We start from the raw sequence: 27406 nt of genomic DNA on the forward strand, positions 1-27406 counted from the left end.
AAAGAAAACCCCCAGAAAAACCAACCAAAAAAACCCACAAAACCCCAAAAACCCCCAAACCCAAGCAACATTTTCCAAATGCACAGCAAAATATCCTCCCAGATACCTAATGTGAGGATCACTGCTAGAATTCAACAATTAGTTGAAATGCCCCAAGAGAAAGTGGCCTAAAACTGCACCAAGGGTGATCTAGGTTGAGTATTAGGGAAAAATTTCTTCACAGAAAGGGGTGTCCCACCCCACAGCTGCCCAGGGCAGTGGTGGAGCTCCCATCCTTGGAGGGATTAGCAGCTGTGTGGATGTGGCACCTGGGCATTTTGTTCTTTCTTCTCTGTAGAGATGCATGGTGAATGAAGAACAAAGTTTCGTCAAGATGGAGTGATGGTGGCATTTCTTTTATCTTTAATTTTTTTTTTAAATTTGGCACTACCTGACCCACATGCAGTGGGAATTGCTGAAATTCTCCAGAATTCTTCAGAAATTCTCTTTCCTGTGCCTTCATACCACAACCAGTTACCAAAGGGTCTCTTTGCATCAGGATGCCAGAATGGCAGAACAGGAGGCAAGGTCAGGCACCCAAGGGTTAAATCAAGGAAGGAAAAGCTACTGAGAAACCCAGAAACTGTGCTCAGGACACTGAGATAAAGATAATTGGAGCCTGGGCATATCTTCACAGGAATGTCTTAACTGGGAAATTTCTCCAAATGTTCCCACAGTGCCTGGTTTTGGCTGCTGTTGGGTGTGGGGTCTTTGGGTGGATGGGTTTTAAACTGACCGGGTGCAACAGCTCCCTTCTTATGACACATTTCCCCCAGTGACACATATAGTCAGGAAAAGGCTGCTTCTATCAGTCTGTTGAGTTGCTAACTGGTTAAACATGCTCATGGATTAACTTGAGCTCATTCCACAAACACTACTTCCACCCTTTCTAGATGTTTCCATGTTATCAGGGTCTAAAAGTATTCTCTCTGTACTTGCACAATCAAGCCCAATGCTGTTGCTACCAGAGAAACAGCCCTTGCACAGTACGTATTTTTGGGACACACAGAGTGATGGTTGGCTCTAAGCCTGTGCTCCTGTCTTAGGTTGGAAGTGAAAGATGTGGCTGGGGTTGTGTATTCTATTGCCATCTATGAGAGGTGGGGCAGTCATCTTCTGTTAATTGGGCCACCCTTTAAAACCAGGTGGGGCAGGTTTTTTTCAATCTCTTCCACAACCAAACCTCCCTCTTCTGTTCATGGGACAGTGAGTGTCCCTGCGTGGCTGATAAAATTACATCATCCCATTGGAAGATGCTCTGGCCAGGGGGAGGAGCCAAGCATTCCTACCAGGATACAATCTGATATTTGGACCACAGAAGCCTTTTCCTACTGCATTGCCAGAGGAGCAGCTTTCTGCTCCCCTGCATTCCCAGAGGGAGACCAGGCCCGTCTACACCACCACTGGACCTTCAGAGGAAAACTCCCCCCTTGTGCAGGATCCCTGCTGCAGCAGAGCCACAGCTGGCACTGCAGGAGGGCTGAGCCACCATGGGATGGGGCTGGGACACCTCCCTGACACACAGGGGGGCAGCTCCTGCTCTGACTTTGTCAGTGTTGTTTCGTATTACTACATTTTATTTTTATTTTTATTTTTTCTTTTAATTTTTATTTTTTCCTAATAAAGATCTATTATTCCTACTCCCATATCATTACCTGAGAGCCTCTTAATTTCAAAACTATAATAATTTGGGGAGAGGGGGGTTTGCATTTTCCATTTCAAGGGAGGCTCCTGCCTTCCTTAGAGGACGCCTGTCTTTTCAAACCAAGACATCTCTTAATAAACTGCCCAAATTTTTGCCTTCCCTTTATGTGAAAGATACTTACCGCAGGCAAATGAGAGCAAATGTGGAAGATACCACAGGCAAATGAGAGCACATGTAAAAGATACTTACCACAGGCAAGTGAGAGCACATGAGTCTGCCAGGTCAGGGCGTAGAACATGCCCCCGATGGCAATGCAGGCCAGGGCACAGTTGTAGTTGTGTAGGCCCAGGTAGATGCTGTCAAAGGGGGATGCAATGCTCAGAGCTGCAGGACAAAGGCAAGGCTGTGAGCTCAGGTGTGAGAGGAACATGCAGGAGGAGTCTGTCATCTCTTCCTCATAACATCAGGGTGGGTTTGTCTGTTCTCACGCACGCACACATGCAGGAAAAAGAGGATGTCAAAGGAGGCTCTCGTTATTTTGGAGTTCTGATAATGTCCCTGCGGTGGAATTTGGCCCAGACTCAAAGGCTGAATTCGGACAAAACTTCCTGTGTATTCACTGAGTGTGTTGTATCCACACACACAGATGGAGGATCCAGCCAGAGTGTGGGAAAACCTCACCTGGGTGTCCTCCTTGCAGAAAGCTGTGCTCACACACACACTGTTTACACCTCATATGTACCCTAATTTTGAATATCAGAGGCACAACTGCATGTCTTTTGTGGGAGCAAGCAGAGTTTTCAATTTTTCCTAGAGATCTTTGTGAGATATGGTCCAGTTACAAGAGGTAGTCACTCCACCTGTGCAGTGGAAATTCTCCACGGGGATGGGAGTTGAGGGATCTGCCCCAAATTTGACCTCTCAGAAACTTCTGTAGGATTTCTCACAGGCTTCAGGAGTACCAGTGAAAAGGAGAGTTCAATATGTAGTGCACAGACCACTAGCAATATTAAGGCATTTCCTTCTGTATTGTCCTCATCTGTACTCTGTTTTATCACCATGCTTGTCCCCAGAACTTTCCCCTGACCTTTCCCTTCTAGACTGAATGTCACACCTCTGCCATATGCTCTTAGCCATACAAATTGTGGACAGTTTTGTTTACAATCATGAATATAACACAGCTACATCATGTATAAAGTGCTTCAGAGCACAGAGAAATTTTTGGATCACTGTCTTTACCAAGGAATCAGACTACACTTATTCTGTCATCTGTATTTATTAAAATTGGTCTCTTAAGTGGCATTAATGTTATCTAACCTCTAGGGTCTGCTTCTTGTCTCTCAATATTGTTTCTCTCTGGTTAGTGGAGAGACAGGACATTTTTAGTGGCATTCATTTTGCTATTTTGACAAATCCACAGCAGGGCTGAGCAAACTGCATCCCAGTAAAGTCTGTTTCTCTTCCTTGGCTGATTAGTTCTGGGGCAGACCATTGCTCGTGGTCATCATTTAAAGCAATTGTGGTGGCAAGAAATCAGTTCTGAAAGTCTTTCTCCAGATTTCCTTATGGTCTCCATGGGATTTATCACATCCAATGGCTAGAGAGTTAAGTAAGGTGGAACAAACCACCTGTCTGAGTTACAAATCTAACAAAAAATGCAAAGTTTAAAGAAAACCTGCTTCTGTTGTTGCTTGCACTCTGTCGTGTGACCTTTGCTAAGAGCTTTCAAATTTAGAGACAGTTTGAAAGATGAGTGTTGTCCCCACTACGGCCAAGATGATACAACTTTAAAGTCTGGACAGAATCTGCCTTGGATCAAGATACCTTGGTTGCAAAAATAATTTGGTCGGTGTTTCTTACCTGCAAACATCCCCACAGCTGATCCAATTGCAGCATGCAAACAAATCAGTGGGGAGGAGATGAGCAGAGCCACAAGGAAAATCCCTCCAGTCCAGGGGTTTCCACAACCATACACTTGACCAATCCCAACTGGGATGGATTGTAAGAGCTGCAGCAGATGGCAGAAAAGTGCTTGTTATTTATTGTCTGTCTGTGCCCTGAGGGACACAGCAGATGTTCTATCCAAGATACTGGCTGAAAAGGGAAGGAAGAAATCCTGGCTCGGAGCTGGACTCGGAGCACCTCATGGAATCTCAGAATGGTTTGAATTGGAAGGTGTTACAGCGCCTGTGTGGGCGCAGCTGGTGATAGAGAGACGATGAATCTTGTTTCTTGATCAGAAGGCTTGATTTATTAAGATATGATACATAATACATTATGACTATACTACATAGAATATAGAGAGAGGTTTGCAGAGCTGCTAGCTAAGCTAAGAATAGATAGAAAAGAATCCCAAACAAAGTTGTGTCCAGGGACTCAGTCCCCTCACTTGCCCTGGTGATTGGCCCTTAATTATAAACATAGGAAATGAACCAATCAAGGTGTCCCTGTTGCATTCCACAGCAGCTGATAATAATTGTTTACCTTCTCTTCGGAGGCCTCTGGCCTCCCGAAGACACAGAAATCTGAAAGAAAGGATTTCTGTGGAAAAATGTCTGCGACAGGAAGGGACCTTAGAGATCATCTCATTCCACCCCCTGCCATGAGCAGGGACAGCTTCCACCATCCCAGGGTGCTCCAAGCCCCATCCACCCTGGCCTTGGACACTCCCAGGGATCCAGGGGTAGTCACAGCTGCTCTGTGGGGGCCTCACCACTCTCACAGGAAAGGGATTTTTCCCCAATATCCAATCTAAACTTATTCTCTTTCAAATTGAAGCCATTTCTCCTTGGGGGGAATGCCTTCAAAAGTCCCTCCAACTGTAAGTAGTCTTTGCTACACAATCTCTTCAGGTATGGGAAGGCCTTAGGTAACCCCAAAGCCATCTTTTTCAGGATAAATAAACCCAGTGCTCCAAGCCTTCTCTTATAAAAGATTTGCTCCATCCCTCTGATCACGTTGGTGCCTCTGGATTCCCTGCAGCAGCTCCAGCTCCTTGTGCTGCTGGAGCCAGGGCTGGGGCAGCTCTGCAGGTGGGCTCTCACCTGAGCCCAGGGGCACAGGGGCAGGATCCCCCTGCCCTGCTGCCCACGCTGGGGATCAGCCCAGGGCAGGGGGTTCAGGCTGGGGCAGGCCCAGCTCTCACCCACAGCACCCCCAGCTCCTTCTCCCAGGGCTGCTGCCTCTGCTCAGCCCCAGCCTGGGCTGGTCCCAGGGGCTGCCCTGGCCCAGGTGCAGCTCCAGCTCTTGGCCTTGTTAAACCCCATGAGATTCCCTGGGCCACTCCTGCAGCCTGTCCAGGTCCCTCTGGATGCCATCCCATCCTCCAGGAGTGTCAGCTGCACCTCTCAGCTTGGTGCCATCTGCAAATCCGCTGAGGGTGCCCTGGATCCCTCTGTCTGTGTCATTAATGAGGATATTCAATAACACTGGTGGCCAGATGGATCCCCTGGGACCCTAAACCATTCACCACAACCCTCTGGATCTGTTACCCTGTTCTCCTCTAGGAAGGTGACCCTTCAGAGCTAGAGCTAGACATGAGGGGACTGGGTATAAATGAGTTTCTGTCACTTTGAAATCCTGATGTTTCCTCTGAATTTTCAGATTGCCACTGACAGTGTTGCTGATGTTTTTTTTAACCTGGACAGGAGGAGGTCATATCCAGATGTGTGCTGGATGTACACTCAAGACTAGTTTTGGGCCAAGCCAAGTTTGAGGGGAATGAGAGGCTCGGGTTCTCTGCTCCCTGAGGCTCCACCAGCCTTTCTGCTGGAAGAACCAGGACTGTCCCTGGGGATTCTCTGGCACTGAACCAACCCATGTATTTCTGTGAATTCTGACCCACATAAAAGCATCACCCAGAGGAGAATGCCTTCATGCTCACCTTCTCAGTGAAAACCACAAACCTGTTGGTGTGAAGCTTACCAGAGGCACATTGATGTCAGACCAGGTGATATTGGGCACTGCAGCTACGGGCTTGATGAGGGTTGTGGGGAAGAAGGGGTTGTAGTGTCCTGTGGCTGCCAGGTACAGGGTGACCACAATGTTGAAGGGCAGAGTGAAAACAGGAAGGTCCCATTTGCTGAAGATGGATCCCAAAGCACTGGACAGTACTGGGCTGAGAAAAGGAGAAGAAATGGAATTATGACTTGCTCATCACAATTTATAGTGGTGAGACAGCCTGCCTCTTTGGTCACAAAATGATAACTTTGGCAAATAAAGGCCAATACAGTTCCTTGTAGCAATGCCAGGTGGTGAATACCTTAATAATACCTTAATACCTTAATCTGCATCAAACAAAGAGTTGTCAAAAGCTGTTTGTCTTTCTGAAGAAAATAAGGTCCCATCCATATATGCATCCAATACAGCATTTGAGCATGGACAGAGACAGGGAATCTGACTTACTATTCAGTTTAAAATTTGAACAAAAAGCAGAAAAGGAAATTTTGGGAATGTTACGTGAAGAACTGGGGAAAGCTTCAGGTGGTCTAAAAAAGCTGCTGTCTTGAGGAGGCAGGAGGGAGTTGGAAATTACCCAATTTGCTTTTTTTTTGGCCTTTTTTGTTTTGTTCTTGTTTAAACAGTTTGAAGGGTATCAGGAGATGGGTTGGAAGAGAAATAAAGCAGAAGAAGTGATCAAAGGCAGTGGAAAATCTTCCATTAAGAAAGATAAAAATATTTACTGTGCTGGACACTGTTTCTGGGGACTCTGAGGCCCAACAGATGAAATCATCACTGTAGCAGAGCTGGGCAAGGTGCTGGTACTTGACTTCACTCAGACCCTGACTGATGTAATTTTGTGCTGCCCAGGTATCATCTGAAATCATACACAGTTTACTGAAAACTGAGACTTGTTTTTAAGTAGCTTAATTGAATATTTTTAGTTTGTAAAGTATTTGGGGTGAGACTCAACCTAGAGTCAAAACACAAAACCCATATAAACCTTGAAATACCATGGCCTTTCCCAAAGTTCTTGTCTGTAGAACCTGGAATATAATCTTTCTTTGATCTGCTTTCCTCAGGACATTTCCAGACTCCCTGATTTCCACTTGAAGTGTGTGTCCTACATGAAGGACTGTATGGGAGCATATTGGCAAGGTAATATCTGATTTTTATGGATCTCAGAAAGCTCAAGGAAGAGAAGAAATTGCCAGTCCTTTGTGCAAATGGCCAGTGTTCTCCTTCCAGCTGACCTCTTCAGCTACAGGTGAGCTGAATAGCTCTTATGGTCTACTCCAAGTAGCAGTGAATAAAAAATCAATTTAAAGACTTTAAGTTTTTCAAGGAACTGGATTTGAGCCCTAGAAGGTCATTAAGCTGGTTATAATAAAAAACAACTCCATCCAAGTTATTTGACATTTCAATAGCAACATCTTGTGTCCTGCTGTACAGATACTATCAGTGGGAAAAATGCTTTGTTCTCCCTGTGTAATCTCAGATGAAGCCTATTCTTTTTTTGACAAGTTTGGTTCCCAAAGGAGTTTACAGATTTCCTTGCTTGCAGCTGTAGGGAAAAAAAAAAAATCAGTACTTCAGTGAAAATAGTGTCCTAATTTCTGTGCTGAAATACAAAGCTTCTGTCACTTACACATCTTGTCAGGAAAAAAGGAAACAGTTAAATAAATGCTGACTTCTAAAGCTGAAAGTCAAAGTATCGGTTAAAAAAATCACTGAAGTGTCTGATTTTAAAATATTTCAGCTCTACCCTCAAGACTTGTGAACTAAACAATGAAGAAAATTTTGAACAAAAGGCCTCAAGGAATTCTGGCAGATGAGACAAACTAAACATTCTTGCAACATGTCCTGGGTTTTGAGAGATTGTTATAAAATGACCTTTGCTGAGAATGACTAAAGAAATGAAATATAAAAGCAAATCTGATCTTAAAAGCAGTGAAAATCCAATAATGGTTAGCATCTTACTGCTTACAGTGATAAAATGTGAGTATTAAATTAATTTCAGCTAAGGCTGTTAAACAGATTCTGCAGTGCTGTTCAGATCCATATTTAAAAATGGCAAAATTTAATCCTGGATGGACATAGCCTGTTCTTTGGAGCTATTTGGAGGAATTAATTCTGCTCATGACTGGTTGCACATCCGAGAAGGAGAATATTGAATTCAGCCCCAGGATGAGCACAGGGTTGATTCAGGGCTTGGATGAGGAAGAAGCCTTGTGGTGTTGGGTGCAATGACCTCCATCCCATGTGTGTCCTGCTGCTGAGAGCCATTTTCAGAGGCCTGGGGTGGTGCTGCTTTGCCTGTGTGCTGCAACCAGTGTTTCTGTGCCCTCAGCTCCTACCATGTCCCCCACGAGCTCCGTGAGGTGACAAACACAACTCTCCAGTGCCATCAAGTCTGGAGTCACTGGCACAGGGCAGAGGGGCCCTCAGTGTGCCTGAGCTGCTTGTAGGCAGACCTATCCTTTGGGAATTGTCCCTAGGAGGAGTGATGCCTCAGGTTTTGGCTTTTATTTTCAGATTCTGTGCCGCTTTACTGTGTACTTCTGAGTTTCATATTAGGGGATGGTGAGCTCTCTTCACAGAGCAGGGAGACAAAACAATTCCTTCTCTAGCTGAGGATCAGGGAGAAATGATCCAAATTTCAGGCCCAAGAGCATAAACAACGTGGACTGAAGAGAAAAAAACAAGAGACATGAACTTGGACAATTAGGTCCAACATGTAAATGGACCAAAACTTATAAAAATGAGGGACCCCATGACCGGCAGTCCATTTTGTGTCCATTTTGGTTCATCCTGGGTGTAGCCCTGGCTGGGCTGTTGTGCTGCCCGAGGTGGATCCATTGAGGCCTTCTACTAAATGGAGGCCTTCCACTTTTTTGTTTAGCTCTGCCTGGTGTCTGTTCTGGGTCAGCCTTCAGGAGGCATGAGGAGCAGTGGCACTTACCAGGCCATGGAAATCACAGCCACGGGAGGCAGGAGCCACCAGTAGTAGTCGCCCTTGTCAGAGTAGACGGCCATGAGCAGGCCCACCAGGATCCCGTTGTAGCCGTGCAGCCCAGCCGCGATGGACGACCTGCCATGGGAACAATTGCGAGGCAGAAAGCTTTGCTGAAGGCAGCCCATCTCTGGGGCCCACAGAAACACAATTTCTAAGTGTCCTGCCCCTGTGAAAAAGCAGTGAGATTACTGATGTACTGCCTTGCACTGGTGTGTGGAAGGGGGGAAGTTTGGGATCTGCTGGATGATGGAGGGGGATCCTGGTGACTCAAAGGACCTGCATGGTTTGAGGATGGCTATCAAGGAGAAAGAACTGGGTGTTTTCAGGAAGACAGGCAGCCACAGGGACAGGCCAGCTCTCCTTGGCCCCAGCACTGTCTTCACCTGAGTCTTCTGTCTCTAACAAGGCAGGGTGACCCATCAGTGAGCTCCAAATAATATCACAACCATCAATTTTTATTAAGTGCACGAGGACACGAGGTGCCACCTACCTGTCCTGGCTGAGGGCCAGTGCAGTTAACGTGGACACAGTAGTTCCAGTGCAGCCCGTGAGCATCCACCAGGGGCTCTGGATGAAAAGCCCCACTAAAATGATCAGCCCACTAAGAGGGTTGTTGACAAACATCACCTGAGAGGTCCCTCGCAAGATCCAGTCCACCAGCTGAACCATTAAGGGCTTGCCTGGAGGAGATCAAGGCAAAACACTGTTGGAAATGCATCATTTTAGCAAAGTACAATCATTGCAGCCCCTTTCTGGGTATAGAACAGAGGTGAAATATTAACATTTCTGTAAAACAGGTCTCTGATTGATTGTTGTCTCTGCATATTATCTGGCACTTGAGAATTAATAGGGATGTACTGGGTACTGCTATAAAATTTATGGAGGGCCAAACACACAAGTGATTTATTTATGGTTGTCAGAGAATAGTCAAAGGATTATTTGCATGGTAGATCACTTTAGATTCTGCTGTAAAATCAATAATGAGACAGACTCTTTTTGGTGTACAATTCAAATGCAGGGGGGGACTCTGAAAATACTTTGTATGTATATAGGGAAATACAGGAAATATAGGAAAAGGAAATGATTTTGCTGTTTTAGGAAGAAAATCAGCAACCTTGAGCATGAAGGTATGGTGTATATGGGAGATGGGGGTCAAAGGTTTCTAAAAAGTATTCTGAGAGCTAAAGAACCTAAATTAGAAAGCAGTAATTATAGTTTGGACAATACTCAGGGCAAAGAGGCATTTCCAGAGGACAAAGAGTTATTGCTCTTTGGAGAAGGTTATTGAACCTGGACAGAGTAAACAGACACCAAGCACAGATACCTCAGGTGAGTGCAGGGGGAAAGTGGGATGAAGGCACTGCAATAACATTTTGCTGCTTGTTCTCCTACTGCAAATTGACTTGAGTTTTTCCTCTGCCTCTCTTCTGGGAAAACTGCAACCATTTCTAAACTGCTGTGTGTTATTAAAGGAGGATGCAAGGAGAATGGTTGGGAAAGGGGAGCTACTTCCATGAACAAGATGTTCAGATGGTCATACAATGTGCATATGCAGCTTTTATCTTCTACAAGATTTGAAATTAATAATCTTAATTTGATTGTTCATTAGATGCAGCTTAAGGTGCCAGGGTATTTTCTGAATATGGGCAATGACTTATTCCTAAGAATTCCTTCCAGGCAGTGTTAAGGAGGAAGAACAAGGAGGAGGAACAGTTTTCTTAGAGGAAAATGTCCAGGCTTGTCTGAACTAGTCTTAATTAATATTTGGTGTTGAGCTATGCAACAGGTATCAGCAATACACTTAGTCTCAGACACAAGTATTAGCTGTAAAAATTCAAATATAACAGAGGACAGTGGCCAAAGCTTTCCAGAACACTGAATAAGAAAAGTTGTTGACAAAACATGAACCACTGGAGTAAAGAGAAAGCAGGAGGAGATATTCCCCTGTGTCTGGGGATAACACTGGTCTGGCTATAAATGGATGCCTCTTTTTTCTCTCCCATTGCTGGAGGTGTACTGCTAACAACCTCAGCCTTGACAGAGGACCCACAGTCTTACACAGCCTCTCAATCCCCAGTAATTATGGGTATCTTGGACTGTCTGCTCATGCATTGCTCCTGTGTGGACAGTGAACCTTTGAGATCAGTCCTGACTTCTATTTTATGGCATTGTAACACCCTCTCAGTGCTTATTGCTCCCCCAAGGCTGGGAACTCAAGAGCCTCTGCCTCTATCAGGAGGCAATTCCCCATCATCAGCCCACAGATGGATGAGAGACAGTGGCTGATCCAAGGCAGGAGACTCAACGCCCAGCCCTGCTGTGTGATTCTGGCACTGCTGTGTGAAACGTGATGCTAATGACACGTAACTGATTGAGTGTGAAAGACATCTCAGGACTGTGCCAAATTTTGCCTGCTGACATGGTGGTGGCCAGAAGATGCAGTGGATTGTCTGCCTGAGAGTGGGACAATTAAAAGGCCAGAGTTTGCGATGAGCTTGGACCGTGCTGCTTCTGCTCTGCCTCAGGGGGTAAAGCACATTTCACTGGAAGTACTGATGGTGATATGGATATCCCCAAACACATCCCTCTGCTTACTTTTCATCCACTCTCCATATTCATTCATTTCTCCTGTGAGATACCCAAAACTATGGTGGATCCAGTTTCCACTTCTCCACAGCAGGTCCTGGGCTCTTGGCATGTCCTTCTTGTACAGCTCCCTCTCATTGGGAAGTTCAGTCACAACGATCTCGCCCAGCTCCATCCTCTTTTGGGTGATGGTAAAGGGTAACTGTAAATCACAGAGCCAGTGTGTTAGAAAAACCTTTTGGGCTGGACTCTGACAACCGCCAGAACCCAGTGGTGGTATCTTTTATCAAAGATAGGATGTTTATAGAGAAGAGATCTGCCAGATCCACAGCTGGGAGTGGTATGTGCTGCAGTGGTGTCTCCTCTCAGGGATGGGGCCCAGGCACTGCCCTGCTGCTGTCATGGGAATGTGGCACACACACAGAACTGCAGGGGGAAAGAGAGACATGGCATGGGTGCCTTGCAGCATCCCACCCTCACTCCAGCTTCTGATGCAGCCTGTGGCAAGCTGCTGGTTGGACATGAGATGCGACATCTGCCAAGAGACTGAGTAGCACCTGTGTGCTGACCATGCTTGGCTGGGTGTAGCTACTGTGGCAGGTGCTGAGAAGGGAGCCTGCTGAAGTTTGTCCAGCACTGAGCTGGAGGCAAGCAGTGCAAATTGCCAGTACAGCAGCAGAGAGTAGAGGACAAGGAAATACAAGAGGAGAGGCTGAAGTGTGTGTCCTTTTTGATGTTGTGAGTTTGTGCTTTTGTATATCACCAGGAATCTATGATGCTCCTCATTCCACATCTGCCTTTGATAGAGCTGCAAGAGCAACCTGGGGTAGCATCAAAGCATTGCACAGAAATCAGCATCCACATGTGGCTTTTGACAAGGATAGGAGCATTGGCTCAGGGCTGCATGCTTAGTTAGCAGGTGAATATTCAGCAGGAGCAGGGGTTTATTAATTTTCCAATTACAGTTGTGGGGCTTTGCTCATTAAAAATCTATTACCAATGAACATTAAAGAAAAAAAAAAAACAAAAAACGCAAATACACTGTACTGCAGCCCGGTGAGCTACACTGCAGGTCACACCCTCAAAATTGCATCCCTGCTGCCGGAGGGAGCCTGGCATCAGCTGTGGGATCTGCTCTGGTGATTTCGTCGTAGCGTGGCTGGGTTTCCTGCCGGTGTTGCCGCAAAGCGGGCAGCGCTGTGCAGGGCTTGCCCCCTGTTCTGCGGGATATGGGCACCATCTTCCGGCGGGAGCTGCTGCCGGGCGGCTCGGCCGGGCGGGCCTGGAGCAGGGAGGGATGCTCGGATGCACGAAAGGCTGCTCTGCAGAGAGGAGCACTGACGGGAGGATGGCAAAGGCAGCCGCGGCTCTGAACGCCCTCAGAAGAAGGTCCTTGAGCAAGGAAAGCCGCTTTCCCCCAGCCCCTGGCGGCCCGATGCTGGGCGCAGCCCGGCACAGGCGATGTGCTGCTCCTGTTCCCGGTGCTCTGGCTCTCTCTGCCGGCAGCTCTTCCCCACGGCACTTTTTGGGGTGACCTTCAGCATCGGCGTCAGCCTGGGCAGGGCTGCACCGGCGAGAGAGGCTGTTGTTGTGTGGAACCGTATTAACAAAACCCGGGCGTCACTCGGGTTGTTTGAGCCAAACGGGGGAGGATTATTATATTCTATAATACTATAGAAGACATTGAATAGTCTAAAAAAATAAAAGAAAAAATACTGTGGTTGTGCAAGGAATAGACACCTGCAAACCTTGAATCAGATAATCAGGGATTGGTTTAAGTGGGAAGAAACCTAAAAGCCCATCCTATTCCACCCCCTGTCATGGGTAGGGACACCTTCCACTAGCCCAGGCTGCTCCAAGCCCCATCCAAACTGGTCTTGGACACTGCCAGGGATCCAGGGGCAGCCACAGCTGCTCTGGGAAGCCTGTTCCACAGTCTCACAGCTGACTTTCTTCCTTACATCTGATCTAAATCTCCCCTGTTTTAGTTTAAAATCATTCTCCCTTGTCATGTCCCACCATGCCTTGTCCCCAGGGGCTGTGCAGCTCTCCTGGAGCCCCTGGAGGCCCTGGCAGGGGCTCTGAGGTGTCCCTGGAGCTTCTCTGGTGCAGCTGAGCAGCCCCAGCTGTGCCAGGCTGGCTCCAGAGCAGAGGGGCTCCAGCCCTGGGGTGTTTCATGGGGTTGTTAATAAGGGGGTTTTGATGTTCTGCAAAGCTGCGCTCAGTGCAGGAACAAACAAGGAGCAAAAGAAGAAAGAGGGCTTGGTTTTATTATCCTGCTTTGTTTTCTGATCTGTAATCTCATTCTGTCCAGAAGATGAGTCCAGTTCCTCGTTTCAGTTTAAGGCATCCTTGGTGGATGCCATTTTTGGCTGTTCCTTGTGGCTAGCCAGAAAGATTTTGGTGTAGGGAACGCTGAGCTGGAGTTCCCCTTCTCCTCCCATGTATCCTCTAGGCTGGGGGAATTTGCAGTGGTTAGACATTGGGAATTTACATCCCTCTGAGGTAGGAAGAGACCAGCTTCTACTGGAAAATATTTGTGCCTGCTTGCATCCCAATGAGCAGTGAGGCTTTGTAAGATGCACAATTTTCTTGGGTGTAGCTCTGAGTGTAGCCTTCAGGTGGAAGTCAGGGCATCTCAACCCACAGCTGCCAACAGAAATTTCCTGCTATTCCCACAGACAGCTCAACCTGGGTGCTCTAGTGGGGCACCCAATAATTTTTGGAAAGGACACAGGGTCTGAAGTCAACAGGCCAAGCAGGGAAGAGATTCCAGAGCAATGCCAGGCCAGCACCTGGCTGTCACTGAGGTCACTTTCCCTACAAAAGTTCACAGGCATGTTTAGCCATTGTTCTGCTAACAGAGATAACTCTCTGGCGAGCACTGGAACAGACTGCCCAGGGCAGTGGTGGAATCATCATCCCTAGAAGTGATCAAAAGCTGTGTGAATGTGGCACTTGGGGACATGGGTTAGAGGTGGCCTTGGCAGTGCTGGGTTATTGTTGGACTTGATGATCTCAGAGTGCTTTTCCAACTTAAACAATTCTTTGCTTCTGTGATCCTATTCCATTTTGTCTGCTTTGTTTATTTGCTCATGTTCTCCCTGAAGTGTTTTCCAAAGGATTTCAAGGGCTGAGGTGGGCTTAGAGAGCTGCTCTGGATGCATGTAAAGAAGACTGGAAATGCCTTAGGGTCTCGAAGGTTTTTTGGGATGCATCAATAAAGAAAGGTGAGTGGTCCCTTTGCTGTGAACAGTAATCTCCATGAGCTGTGCAGTACAGCTGTAACCAGCAGGGACAATAAATGCCAAGGGGCTGTGTCTAAGTCATCACAGCATATGAAAAGCTTATGCTTATTTTAAACCCCACCAGGAAAAATTACTTGGGGGTTTTACAAAGCAGAAACATGACTTCAGAGCTCCCAAACCCTGTACTTACAAGGCTGCATAGCTCAATTCCCTCTGAAATGGAGATGTTGGACCTGTGTATTTTTAAAATTCTTGTCTTGCTCACATCATTTAACTGTCAGGGGTTAAGGGCAATGTCGTCATATGAGACTCCTTTCCACTCAATTCCTCTCTGTAGGGAGACATTAATATCTCCAGAGAGTGATTGGTGTCTCTTTTTCCCAACATACCTAGTTGATTTGTGAAAAAGGGAAAAAGAGAGTGTGTTCTGCCTCTCTTTTTCCACTGTCTGCAGAGGGAGCCTGGTGGCTGAGCTTTTAGAGGTCTGTTTCCAGGCAAGAAAAGTTCCAGCCTAAGAGACTTTGCCAAGGTCAACCCTGAATATTTTGGGAATGGGATCTCTAGTCCCAAGCTGGTGCTTTTAAATCACTGAGCCATCTGCAACAGGCCTGTAATCGACATCAAGTCGGGCATTGAAGTTCTGGGACTAAGAAAACTGCCCCAAAACTTGCCCCTTTTCATGATTCCTGCTTGCTTTCTTCTTATGGATTGGATGGGAACTGTCTCATCTTGGATGGAGCCCACTCACCCTCCTCAGATGGCACAAAGCAACTTGGGACATGGCTGGAGGAGAAGGCTGAAGAATCACCAGATTTGGGGGGAAAGAAGTAGTGCAAAAAGAAAATAAAAAAGATATTTGAGGGTGCTGAAAGCCTCTGAAGTGCTACTGTGGTGAATAGTGGGGCTTTATGTAAGAACAGCCCAAGGGGCTGCAGCAGCTGGGTGAGACCCTGGAGGGTTGTGATGGGCACAGTGATCCCTGCAGGATCATTCCACCCTGGGAAAAAACCACCATTTATTTGCAGGGAACACCTGTCAGTCTATTGATGGGCTGGTGCTCAGTGGCACAGGCTGCATGAATAACAGAGAAATCATTCTAACAATTATCTAATTAGGGCTAATGAGAGCCTGAATCACTTACGGCACACCTAGGGCTGATGAGGAATTCCTTGAGAAAGGGCCTTTTGTTAGCAAACACCAATTCATCAGCGTGGTAATGAGCAGTCCTGCTTGTTAAGAACATTTTGCAGGCTGCAGGGTAGTGCCAGCTGGTTGGGCCTCACCTCCAGACCTACCTGTGCCTGCTCATCCCAGCAGACAGCGGCTGCAGCCTGCTTTTGAGGCACAGGGTGCTGACAGCACAGAGATGTGTGTTTTTAAAGCCTTCTGCATCAAGCTCTGGGTTTCTCTTTGGCTTGTGCTGCTAAAGAAAACGTTCCCAGCATACCAATATCACAAAGCCTTCAGTGATCTGGTGGCCTCAGGCAAATTAAAGAAAACCAAAAACAACCCAATATTTTGGTCAGAACAGTGAGATGGTTCGTGATCAGCGTGGTGGGTGATGAGTATCACTTGAGCCAAGTGTTCTACAGGGCTGCTGTTTGTGTTGGGAGCTTGGCCATGTGTTAAGGTACCTGAAGCCAAGCCTGGATAAATTATCTTTCCGCTTCTGTGCTGAAAGCACAGTCATCAGAAACGCATTGACTTCAAGGGACGTGGCCTCACAAGGGCCTTGAAAAGAAACAGTTTGCAAAATCACATTTCTCTCATAAGAAGCCATAAAAGAATAGAGAAGAAGTACCATGTACAGCTAGAGGGAAAAACTTTGGGATAGTGACAGAACGCTTGGCTGAGTCGTAATGACTTTGCCAAGTGAGGCTCTACCAGGGATCAACCTGTGATGTTGAAAGCAAATGAAAAAATCAGGGCATTTCAGAACAGTTGCTGAGGATGCATGCAGCACAGTTTCTGAGAATAGTTTCTGAGACCTTTAAAATAAGAAAAAAAGACAAAAAACCAAATAACCAACCGACCAACTAAAAAAAAAAAAAAAAAACACCCAAAAGGAAAAAAAAGGTATTCAGGTGACCTTTTTTCCTATCACAGTCATTAAAAGAAGCCACATCCTGCAGCAGTTCTATCATACCTTTACAGGCACAGCTACAACAATTAGCAGTTGGAGTAGTTTAATGGGGCTAAATATGATTCTTACATCCTTATTTAGATAATTGGCTTTTACAGTGTGGTCTTGGAGTCTTTCTGTGTCTTCCTTTCCCAGTCTCTGTGCTGTGTAATGCAATACTTTGCTCCAAGGCGAGAGTTTACTACTTCTCCTTTCCCCCTCTGCTGCAGCAGTATGTCCCATTCTGCCAGTGGAGGCACAGAGTTTATTTAATGGATTATATTGGTGTCTGTGGTGGGAGCTGTGCTGGCACCATTCGTGTTTGGATTGTCTGTACAGCCACAGTCACACACACATGTGCACATGTGTGTAGCTGTGAAGGAGGAGGCTTTGGCTTCCTTACCACAGATCTCCTGAATGGTGTTGCTAGAAAGGGATTAATGGGCTCATAAAGTGGTTTGTGTCGAAATGGACATTAAAGCTCATCCTCTCCCACCCCCTGCCATGGGCAGGGACACCTTCCAGGCCTTGGACACCTGCAGGGATTGGGCAGACACAACTTCCCTGGGCAACATGTGCCAGGGCCTCATCACCCTCACAGGGAAGGATTTCTTTGTAATATATTATCTAACTCTAGTTCTATTCATCTTGACTCGCTATAACCATTTGAAGGCTTATCATTATGTTGCCTCTCCATGACTGACATGGAGATGATCAGTATCATCTCCAGGGAGACCACCCAGGTGTGTGGGACATCATTGTTGGGATGGGATGGATTGGCTCCCAGAAGTGGTTCCCTCATCCTTTCAGTGACACAGAGAGGCTGAGGTGGGACCTACGAGGGTTGGCATGTGCAATGTGGATGTCTGTACCTGAGCATCTTGCCTTGATCTGGTCAATGTATGCATCTGAAGCATGATTCATCCTCTCCCATCCTACACAGATGAATCAAGTCCCAAATGCTGTCACAGTTTCTGTCTATAACGGGAAAGACAGGCAGCTCAGATGCACACAGCTGCACCACGTGTGCGCAGGGAGAGGCGTGATGAGTCTCAGCTAAGTGACTGTCCTAAGGTTATTCAGGAAATCTGGAGCTCACCGGGATACCAAACAAGAACACCTTCACTTTTGAACCAAGTGCCTCATACGTGAGGAATTTTCAAAATGCTATCTGTTTTTCAGTAATAAAAGTAGTCAGGTCAGGTAGATATTTTAAGACACAAAAATCCTGTTTTCCTGCATGTGGTTCCAGTTATAAAACCAGAGGGGAAAACAAATAGAGAAAATATGAAATATAAAAACCGTAGCTTCTAAACAGAATGTTTTTCAAAGGTTTCCATGAGGTGTTGGCTGTTCAGCAAAGCAGACTGTAAAACAATTTTACAAGCCACATTTATTCTAAGAGCTCCAGTTATTGAAGTACAATTCAAACTCTTGTTCTGCCGGCCAAGTTCCATAAATTAAACACTTGTCCAATAACACATACCTCTCCTCTGTTTCTTTTTGGCTTTTTGTGTTTGTGAGTCTCACTCCTTTTTTTTCCTTCTTTTTTTTAATCCTTTGCAAATGGAAACAAAAAGGGTTTGCTTGTTCTAGGAATAGATTTAAGAAGCAGAGCAGTAAAAGTAAAAATAAGGCAAGGAAAAAGAAAACAGGTCAACAGACTAAAATGAGACTTTTGTTCCATTATTTTGCATCCTGCTGACACTGATTCACAGTGAGGGCTAAATCTGTGGTGTGAAGCTGTGTGATCTCAAACATTCAACTAAAGCTGTGCCTCTGGATATTATGAGAAACCAGCCAGGTGACCTGACAGCTAGGAAGGGAGGTTGGATGTGTGTTCTGCCTTCAGAGAGAACCCAATATCCCTCCTTCCCTAGAGCATTTTGCCCTTAGATATGTGACCATCACCAGGATCAGCCTTTTCTTGCAAGAGAGGGGACAGGGAGTGTGAGATATCCTGTCTGATCTGGAGCAGGAATGGACCTGCAGATATGTCAAGGAAAAGCCCTGCCAGTAGTGCTCCTGGGCTCACTGTCCCTTCCCTGTCCCACCTTTTCTCCTGTTTCTCTCTGCTGTCACCCACCTTCAGTTCATGCTGGTCTAGAGCCTCATTTTCAGGCTGTATCTAAACCTTGCATTTTCTTTCATTGAATCATAAAGGTTGGAAAAAACCTCTAAGATCATCAAGTTCAAACTTTGAGCAATCCCCACCTTGTCACCCAGACCAGAGTAGCATGTCCAGTTTTTCCTTGGGCACCTCCAGTGCTGGGGACTCCAATGTTTAGCAGCCTTTTCCATGAAGAATTCCTGTGTCCTCTTGTCCTGTCCTATCTCTTTTCCTTCAGCACAGGATCTGTCCTAATGGTCACACCTGCCTTGTTGTGTCAGCATCTTCCTGAGTTTCGCTTTGATGTTTCCCTGTCTTTCTCCTCCACACTGGCCGTGAGCTGCCTGTCTTCATTTTCAGAACCAGTCACTGCTCCGTCTCATCAGGAGGGAAAAATTAACTCCCACATCCCACAAAGCTGCCTCTACTTGTCAGAAGCATTTCTAAAGATCCTCTCCTGTGGTGCAAAGCTTAGGCATCCAAACATGAGCTCCAGTGAAATGAATGCCTTCTTTAATCCAGCGAGGAGTGAGGTGGGAATAATACAGCACGGAACTGGACAATGTCTCTGCTTTCTTATTAATTCACAGTGAAAACTTGGGCAAGTCAGCTACTGAATGTCTCTCATCAATTCAGAGGTGACCTCTTAAACGAGAATAAATCCTTTTAACTCGCTGTAGTGATTCAGGGTCTTGCTCTGTGAGGCTTGAGTGTGACAGACATGGGCAGCCAAATGTGAATCAGTTTGGAGCTGCCAGAGAAATTACTGTTCTTTGTTGAGGGCTACCTTCTGCCAGGCTGAGATACTATAACTGATGGGTGTGAAAGAGGACAGGGAAGGAAATGTGCCTTAGGACATTTTAGTATGGAAGAAGGCAGATTTAATTTAGCTTCTGCTGAAGGTGATTTTAGGCAGCCTGCTCATGCTGCAGTGAGGTTGGAGGCAGTCTTGTGGTCAGTCTCAAAAGCTGGGGAGTGACCAAAGGATGGCAGGGACATTAGTTCTGTCAGAGGGGCACTGGTTAAGGGTGATGATTCCTGCCTCAGCTGCCCACCCAGACTGCAAGAGCTCAAAGAGGGCTTTGAACAAGGAATTTTTTCAGGTTTTCTCTGTGGTTGTGCCGTGTGGTTTTCTCATGCCAGGGAGCACAAAGGGCAAGGCAAGGGTGGATCATCTATGACTCCATCAGTGCTCTGCAGACAGGTGATTGGTGGTCTGCAACACCTGTACTGCATGACCAAATGGCTGATGTTAACATACACTGAGAAACCTTATTTATTCTATGCAAAATTACCCTGTTGTTAAACCTTTAAGCTTTTCATCTGGGGTTGGATATCCTGTACAAGCCTTGGGGAGCTGGCAAAACCCCTTCAATTTGGTGTGAAATACATTGCTTTTTTTTCTCTTAGCTTAGCTTAGCAAAGCTTTGCTTGTAAATATTTTAACTGCAAACACAATCACATGGTGTCTGCTGTTCCTGGGCTGATCCAGCTGAATACTGGGCTGTCTTTAGGAATGCATGGTAAACCACAGACTGTAAAGTGCTAGGTGCTGTTCACAGTGGATTGAAATGTCAGAGCATGGCCATTATTTGGTTAATCTTGGGACAAAGCACTCAGCATTTTAATATGGAAACCATAAAGGCATTTCTCCATATAGTTCACATTTGCTTGCTCCTTAATAGAAAGTTAATGGGGATTTTCTTTTTCAGATAACAACAATTTATCATGTGTTTCCCTGGTAACTACAACATCGTGAACCTTCCTTGAAAACTCCATTGGGATTCCTGCAATGTTTGTGAGCATAATGAATGGTAAGTGTAAGGCAAACCCATTGAATCACTTTATTTTAAATTCTGGCAGAGACATAATTTCCCACAGTTCATAAACATTTACAAAAAAGGAGTTTACATGAAGAAAAACAGTTGTTTTTATCACTCAGATCAAAGAATGCATTTATCTGGATGTATGGATGCGTTTTCTGCCAGCTTTTGATAAACTCAGGTGACAATCTTTAAGAGGCTTCACAGACTAGTGCGGAACCTTTGAAGTCTGCAGCTTTGCTCACCTGAAAACACAGACATCACTTCTGCTCTCTGTTCTGTGTGAGCCTGAAGTTTGCACTTCAAAGATTGTAAACGACAGGACAAATTTCCCAAGCTGCTGGCTCCAGAGTTATTGGAATAAAATGGTGTGGTGTGGTGGCACGTTGCAGGATTCTCAGGATGGGGCTTGGAGCAACCTGCTCCAGCAGAAGGTGCCCCTGTCCACAACAGGGGGATTGGAACTAAAATACCTTTAAGGTGCCTTCTAAATCAAACTTTTCAAGGATTCTTTAATTTAATTGTTGTCTCCACACCCTGTGGCATCTTATCTGCTCCTGTGCCATGGGATTGGCAATTGCGCACTGGAAAAATGGCTTTATGTCTTTTGGAAGTGCAATGCAAGGGATTCCCCTAAAACGTTCATGATCTTTTCATTAGACCTAAGATGGGAGAGATGGAGTGGAGTGAGGGCTGCAGATAAAAACTTATGTGATAGAGTCTGACTGTCATCTCAGGTTTTATTCCTCTGTAGTTAATAAAATATCGCTTATATAAGTGAGAGACGGGTCATATCCATCAGTCTCAGTGGAGCTGCTCTGGATTCTTGTTGCTGTACATAAAAAATGTTTCTAGTGCTGTTTGCAAGTGTGGACTTGTTTACTGCAGGATGGAGCAAGGTTTCTCTTGCTCTTCCTTTTGCTGAGGATTTTGAAGGAGTGTGCAGAGCAGCCATGTTCTTTTACAGATGTTTCTAACAACCAAAAGATATTAAAATGGCTATTTTATATATATATATAAATAATATACATATTTCAAAATGTTTAATTTTGCTTTAATTTTTTTAGAAGCTAGTATTACTTATCTACAATGTCACATGTAAATGTGCCCTGTGGCTGCAGGGTGACTGGGGACATTGCTGGCTCATTCTGAGGCTGTCTAAAGTTGTGTCAGGTGCTGTCTAAGGTTCAGCCTTACCCACCAGTGCAGGTGGTGCTGTCTCCTCTTTCCAAACATGTTTCTGGTAAAGAACTTTAACTCAGACCAAAATCTGCCTTTTGTCTTCTGGAGATTGACTGAATTATGGATTTAGAAACAGTCTCAGGGTTAAGATTTGTGAACTTCAGCACAGCACATCCCAGTGTATTGGTTTATTTACTTTTGTACAGAGGGCATTTTTTACCAGTTTCTTGTGGCTGTGGTGGCAGCTGGGGCCAGTGGATGTCCTGTGCACATCTAGCATTGGGAATGGGAATTAGTGCCCATTCTATGGGGGATAAATGGGACTAAAATCTATGAAATCAAATATTTTAGGTGAAATGCCCATGTTCATGAGGAAAGGAAAGGCAAGCAAGAAAGAAAGAGTGTTTTGCCAGATCTCCTTCTGTGTATCATTTACAAGTGTGAGCACTGTGAATTCCCCAGACAAGGCTTGGAGATGTGTTCAAATTGAGCTTGGAGACCCAGGGGGAGATCAAGGTTTGGCTCTTCCAGAGGGGAGGAAAGGAGGGAATGGGATATAGGGACTCTTTGAAATTAGGAATTGGAGAAAAAAATCATAGCCAATTTCTGCAATTAACAGCTAATTCTTCCAGTGGAAAAGAGGTGGAAATGTGGTATTGGTGTCTCTGAGTAAGGTACTCCCAATTTTACCCTGTGCGTGAGAGTAACACTGGGTTCACTCTCACAGCTGGGTAGGTGAACAAATTTGGGGATGACCTTGAGGCTGAGCTGAGTACACGGCCTGAGGCTGGGAGTCAGCTGCAGGTGCAAAGTGATTTGGAAGAACATGGAGGTAGGTATTAGGACTTCAAAATTTAAATTTATTTGTTGAAGTTTTTTTTTTTTTTAAATTAAAAAAAAAGTACCAGAGTTGTAGAATTGGTTCAGGCCAATTTGTACAGGCTTTTTTAAAAAATGTATTGCTACTTTTTGTTTAGTAGTAGGAGCCTGTAACAAGATAGCGTTCAGGTGGGATTATGAATATTAAATGATTTGCTGCAGAATGATGGTTAGGGTTGAATTTTGTTCACACATAGAAAAAAACTGTGTGCTGCTCTGAGTAGATTTGGTTGCCTTATTCTGAATTTTTAATTGGTGTGTATTCCTGCCCTTAGATGAGGGACAACCTCTGTGAAACTGGTGACTACAGAGCTATTTTCAAGTTTGCAAATCCTGTGATGCAGATATCACTGTGAATACTTTAAGCTCTAGCCTCTTGATGTGCTTTATGCCTTTTTAATTCTCTGTATTATTAGTACGAGTTATTTTTACAGGATTTGAAAGATGCATTGCAGAACCTTGCTGCTGAACTTTGGCACAGCAGTGAAGGAAAACACAGAGTTTGCATCAGCTTGTTTTACTCACAGTAAATTTTCACCCTGAGGTGATGTGCCTTATCTGCAGCCAAGGTTAGGTTTACAGTCGGGTTCTATTGTAATGCTCAAAATGCAACATTTTGTTTCAATGAAGGCTTCCAGTTATGTAGAGGAAACATCTAACTAGTGTGAGTTATTTAAATGCCACACTCTTAGTCTTGTGTGACCCTGAGTGCTTTCTGCATAGCCAGTTCTTGGGTAATATAGGATTTATGAGACCGAAGGAGGCTTAATGAGGCTTACAATATAAATTTGCCAGTTGTACCGAGTCCAGTACAAAGGTTGGGATTAGTTTGGAGGTCATGAAAAGTTGATTTGGAAAGCCAGGGGCTTGGCTGAAGCTTTCCTGATGCAAAGGGAAGAGCCAAGGGCTGCTTTCACTTGCTTTAAGTCCTTTAGTCTGAACCTCATCTGAGGTGAGGTTATGCTTGGGATGCACCCCAGGCTCCTTGCTGTGAACCAAAACACCTCTCCACAAGGCTGCTCTGGGATTTCCTGTGTTTCCAGGAAGAGCTGAAATGCTGTGGTGACATAGTCACTGAAGAAACTCACTTCAAATAATTTTGCCCTTAGCATTAGATATGTCACTTCTGTGCCATGGTTATGTTTTCCATGGCTGCAGCACAAGTCAAATCCCATGGCTGATTCCAATGCCCCACCATGAGTAAATACTTAGTTTTGCTGTATAAGAGAGGAAAAGGTTAGATCTCTTTCTGTCTTTGGATATAAAAGAATAATTTTAGAGAGAAAGATGCCTTTTATTGCTAAAAAAGCAGTTTCAGGTCACTCCACATCCAGAAGTAACAGCTGTGTTTAGCAGAGTACTTTGTCAGAAGAAAATAAAAAAAGATCAAATGCAGAAAGGGAAAATAAAAGAGTTACAGTCTGCATGTATTAAAGCCTAGTTTAGCTAAATTCGATGATAATTTTTCAAAGGAGAAAAGTACTGCAATAAAACATTTATTGTGTTTTTGTGCTTGTTGTCATTCCTTTGAGAAAAATGAAACAGTTTTAAGACTCATTCTATACTAATATTTTTTTTTGTTTTTCAGTTCAAGCATTAAACAACAACAAAAAAGAGTTATTCACACAGTTCTCATTATAGATTTTACTGGAGGAAACAGTCGTAGCTTTCTGGATGGTCTGACCCATTCAAGAAGTCATCATTTGTTTTAAATGGACATTGGCAAGGTCCTTAATAAGGATATGAATGCTTAAGGAAAACCAGATATTTGGAATTGAAATGAAGGAAAAAAAAATCTGAGTATAAAACCCCCTAAAATACATGTGCTAGGAATAACTCATCTACATGACTTGTGCTCAGATCCATTTGGTGGAGAATTGTTGAAGCCTGAGGCAGAAAAAAGGATGTTTGGGCAGCAGAAGCCAACTTGGAGGCTGTAAAGCGATTTGTTTCTATTTCCTTGTATCAATTTAAACAGTCAAATCAGCTTTACAGCTCTGAAATAAACACAGTTGGGAGTTTATGTGAGTTCAGCATGGTGTAACTGTATGGCTTGGACATGGTAGGGAAAGGAGAAGAAACATTTGCATCCAATTTGCCAACTGACATATCAACAAGCTGGTTGAGGTAATGGGACAGATCAGTATTTTAGATCGTAAAAGTTTAAGAAGCTGAGAATGTGGAAAAGAGAATTAATTTTGAAGTTCAGCAGTCATTCACAGCCAGATACACAGGATGGTGTGAGGGGACCTTGGGCACTGCTGTTCCTGCCTTGTTCCTTCCCTTGGTGCAAGGGAATTTTGACTCATTGGAGAATGGACGTGCATGAGGCAGAGGACAACGACCTGTGGCTGCATTCAGCCTGCCAAAACATCATCCAGCCTGGCAGCTGCCTCTCCCTGACCCCCGTCCCAGGCACAATGAGCTGCTCCACCTCTGCGGGCAGCTGGGATGCGACTTGATCAGAAAATACTTCTCCTAGTCTTCCAGCCAAACGTGGAAGAATGTTGTGCTTGTTGGTTGAGCTGAAGATGAGGGTGGCTGAAGGAAACATCATTGTTTTATCAGACCTGCATTAAGTTCTTGCTTTTCTGCAGTAATATGAGTGCCTGAAATCTCTGTTCCCAGTGTGGTTGGTTGTCCATCAGTGTCTGTCCAAAGCTCCAACCTTTGTAACTCAAAGACATGAAGTCCCTGTCCAAGCCCTGCTGAAGTCAAGGCACACATGGATTGCTCTGTTGTCCTCTCTGGATCAGGCTCTGGAACAGGCCACCTACTGAGCTGAAGCTTTCATCTTTCCATCAGTTTTAAAAGTGATTGATATGAATTGTGATAATGACCGGTTTGTAGATCTTGCCTTTGACTACCCACAAAGCTGCTTAGAGAATTGCAATCTTTATGTGACCATGGATATCTCACCCATGTCACTGACCTCAAAGGGAGCAAAACTTTTAGGGATTAATCAGTACAGAGAAACTCTTCCTGCTTCTGAAAGCCTCTTAAAATATTTTTTGCAGCATTTACTTACTTATCCCTCCACTTTCTGAGCATGGTTCTTCCATTGCCTAAAGACTCAGTCAGCTCTAGAAATAACCCTGTCGTTGCTTTGGAAAAGTGGATGAAGTGCCTTGTTTCGTGTTTTACAGGTGGGGAGCCTAAGAGTAGGATCATTTAAGTCTGACATGTTTGCTTGTGATTATGGAAATATCTGTAATCAAACATTTTAACAGTCAGTGCTATTTTCTAATCTGTGTGTGTGCAGTCTGATGTCTTTTGAAGGCAGCAGGAGGCAGGAAGGCCTCACAACAGGGAAAATTAAGCCAATTATCTCTGAGTAGATGTAAGGACTAAATGCCCCAATTTTAACCTACCACTTCAATACCTCTACGATTCAGCCTTTCCCTCTGCAGTGAAATGGGAATCACACTGCTGGGAGCTTGGGGCAGGACCTCAGCGAGAGAGGTGAAGGTTTAAAGAGCTTTTTAGCCCTTTGCTTTTGTTCTGACAACCCCTTCCAGCTTCACGGGAGGTGTCATGGTGTCACATGGATGGCAAGGTGAGGATTTGCCAGCCCAAGCAGGCCTCAGCTCTGATCACAGAATCACAGAATGGTTTGGGCTGAAAAGGACCTCAAAGACCATCCTGTTCCACCTCCTGCCATGGGCAGGAACAGCTTCCACTAGTCCAGGTTACTCCAAGCCCTGTCCAACCTGGCACTGAACACTTCCAGGGATGGGTTGGGCCGGTGGTGTGAGCTGCCGCGGCCAAACCCTCTGCTGTGGGTGATCCTACCAGGGTGGGCTGATGGGTGTCAGTCCTTTCCTCCTGCCCTCTCAGACTGGGACCCGAGATCCTCTCCTCTCCTTTCCATGCTGTTATTGACAGCATGTTTTGGCCATAAGCCCTGTTCCTCCTGTGTATAGAGTTTATTTCTGTATCATGGCTGAAGTACCTGATGAAATTTATAGAGGTCGGTACAGATAAGTATCCCATAACAGCTCTGAAGTTTATGTGGATTTAAATATCCAAGGAGTCTCTAGTGAAAAACTGATTTTCAGGGCATTGCCATTGGTTAAATAGATTTCAGGTCTTTATTATGCTATTGAAATACTTGAATCACCACTTGAACTAAATGAAAGCTTACTCTGTGTGCATATAATTGTTTTTCTTGCTACCTATTACTTGATTGGGGTTGAGTAAGGTTAGTAAAAGCATTAAATTAATTTTCTTGTAAAGTTATGCATTATGAAGTAAGAGGTATAAAAGTTACATTATACATGGCAAATGTCTTGAGGCTTTGGTTTATAGACTTGTTTATATTTTTATTTTAATGATTATTGCTTTCTTTGTGTCATTTCCACTTTTGAATCTCCATACTCATTACATTTTTATTATCTCTTTTATAAAATAAATGGCAGCAAACCAGACAATTTCGTTGTTGGAATAAATAGATCTGAATATATCTCTCGATAAATAAAATGTTGTGGCTGCAAGAGGGACTTTTCCAAAGTCACTAAATTGAAGGCAAAGCCAATTAATAGCTGGCCTTTCATTTTTATGGACCAGGGCATGCAACATATCCATCTGACTTGGCAGATTTGAAATTATCCAAGAGATAGCTGAACTACTTTGAAAGATATGTGAGGAAAATTAGTGCTTATGGAAGGCAACAGATCAACAGCCCTAGAAATCAAATCCCTGTGAGCTGTGTGCAAACCCTACTGAATTAATTTTGAACACTTCCCCTTGACTTCAGGGGCTGCAGTGTGAGGGTCTCTGCCTCACAGGGTTTTTGGGAGCTAAGCAAAATTTAGCAA

General features: G+C 44.8%; 1 protein-coding gene across 6 annotated transcripts in view; it reads right to left on the reverse strand.

Moving 5' to 3' along the window:
- LOC134431987 (urea transporter 2-like) overlaps nucleotides 1-27406 on the reverse strand; it is a 302495-nt gene that overhangs the window by 2105 nt on the left and 272984 nt on the right. For all 6 annotated transcript variants that reach the window (XM_063180299.1, XM_063180294.1, XM_063180295.1 and 3 more), the window contains 6 exons: nucleotides 11235-11427; nucleotides 9130-9319; nucleotides 8586-8714; nucleotides 5609-5801; nucleotides 3545-3692; nucleotides 1934-2068 (listed from right to left, as the gene is read on the reverse strand). In XM_063180299.1, coding sequence (XP_063036369.1) covers nucleotides 1934-2068; nucleotides 3545-3692; nucleotides 5609-5801; nucleotides 8586-8714; nucleotides 9130-9319; nucleotides 11235-11400 — 961 coding nt within the window. In that variant the 5' untranslated portion in view covers nucleotides 11401-11427. The remainder of the gene's footprint in view (nucleotides 1-1933; nucleotides 2069-3544; nucleotides 3693-5608; nucleotides 5802-8585; nucleotides 8715-9129; nucleotides 9320-11234; nucleotides 11428-27406) is intronic.

Source organism: Melospiza melodia, chromosome Z (genome assembly GCF_035770615.1).
Source record: "Melospiza melodia melodia isolate bMelMel2 chromosome Z, bMelMel2.pri, whole genome shotgun sequence".
Taxonomy (NCBI): Eukaryota; Metazoa; Chordata; class Aves; order Passeriformes; family Passerellidae; genus Melospiza; species Melospiza melodia.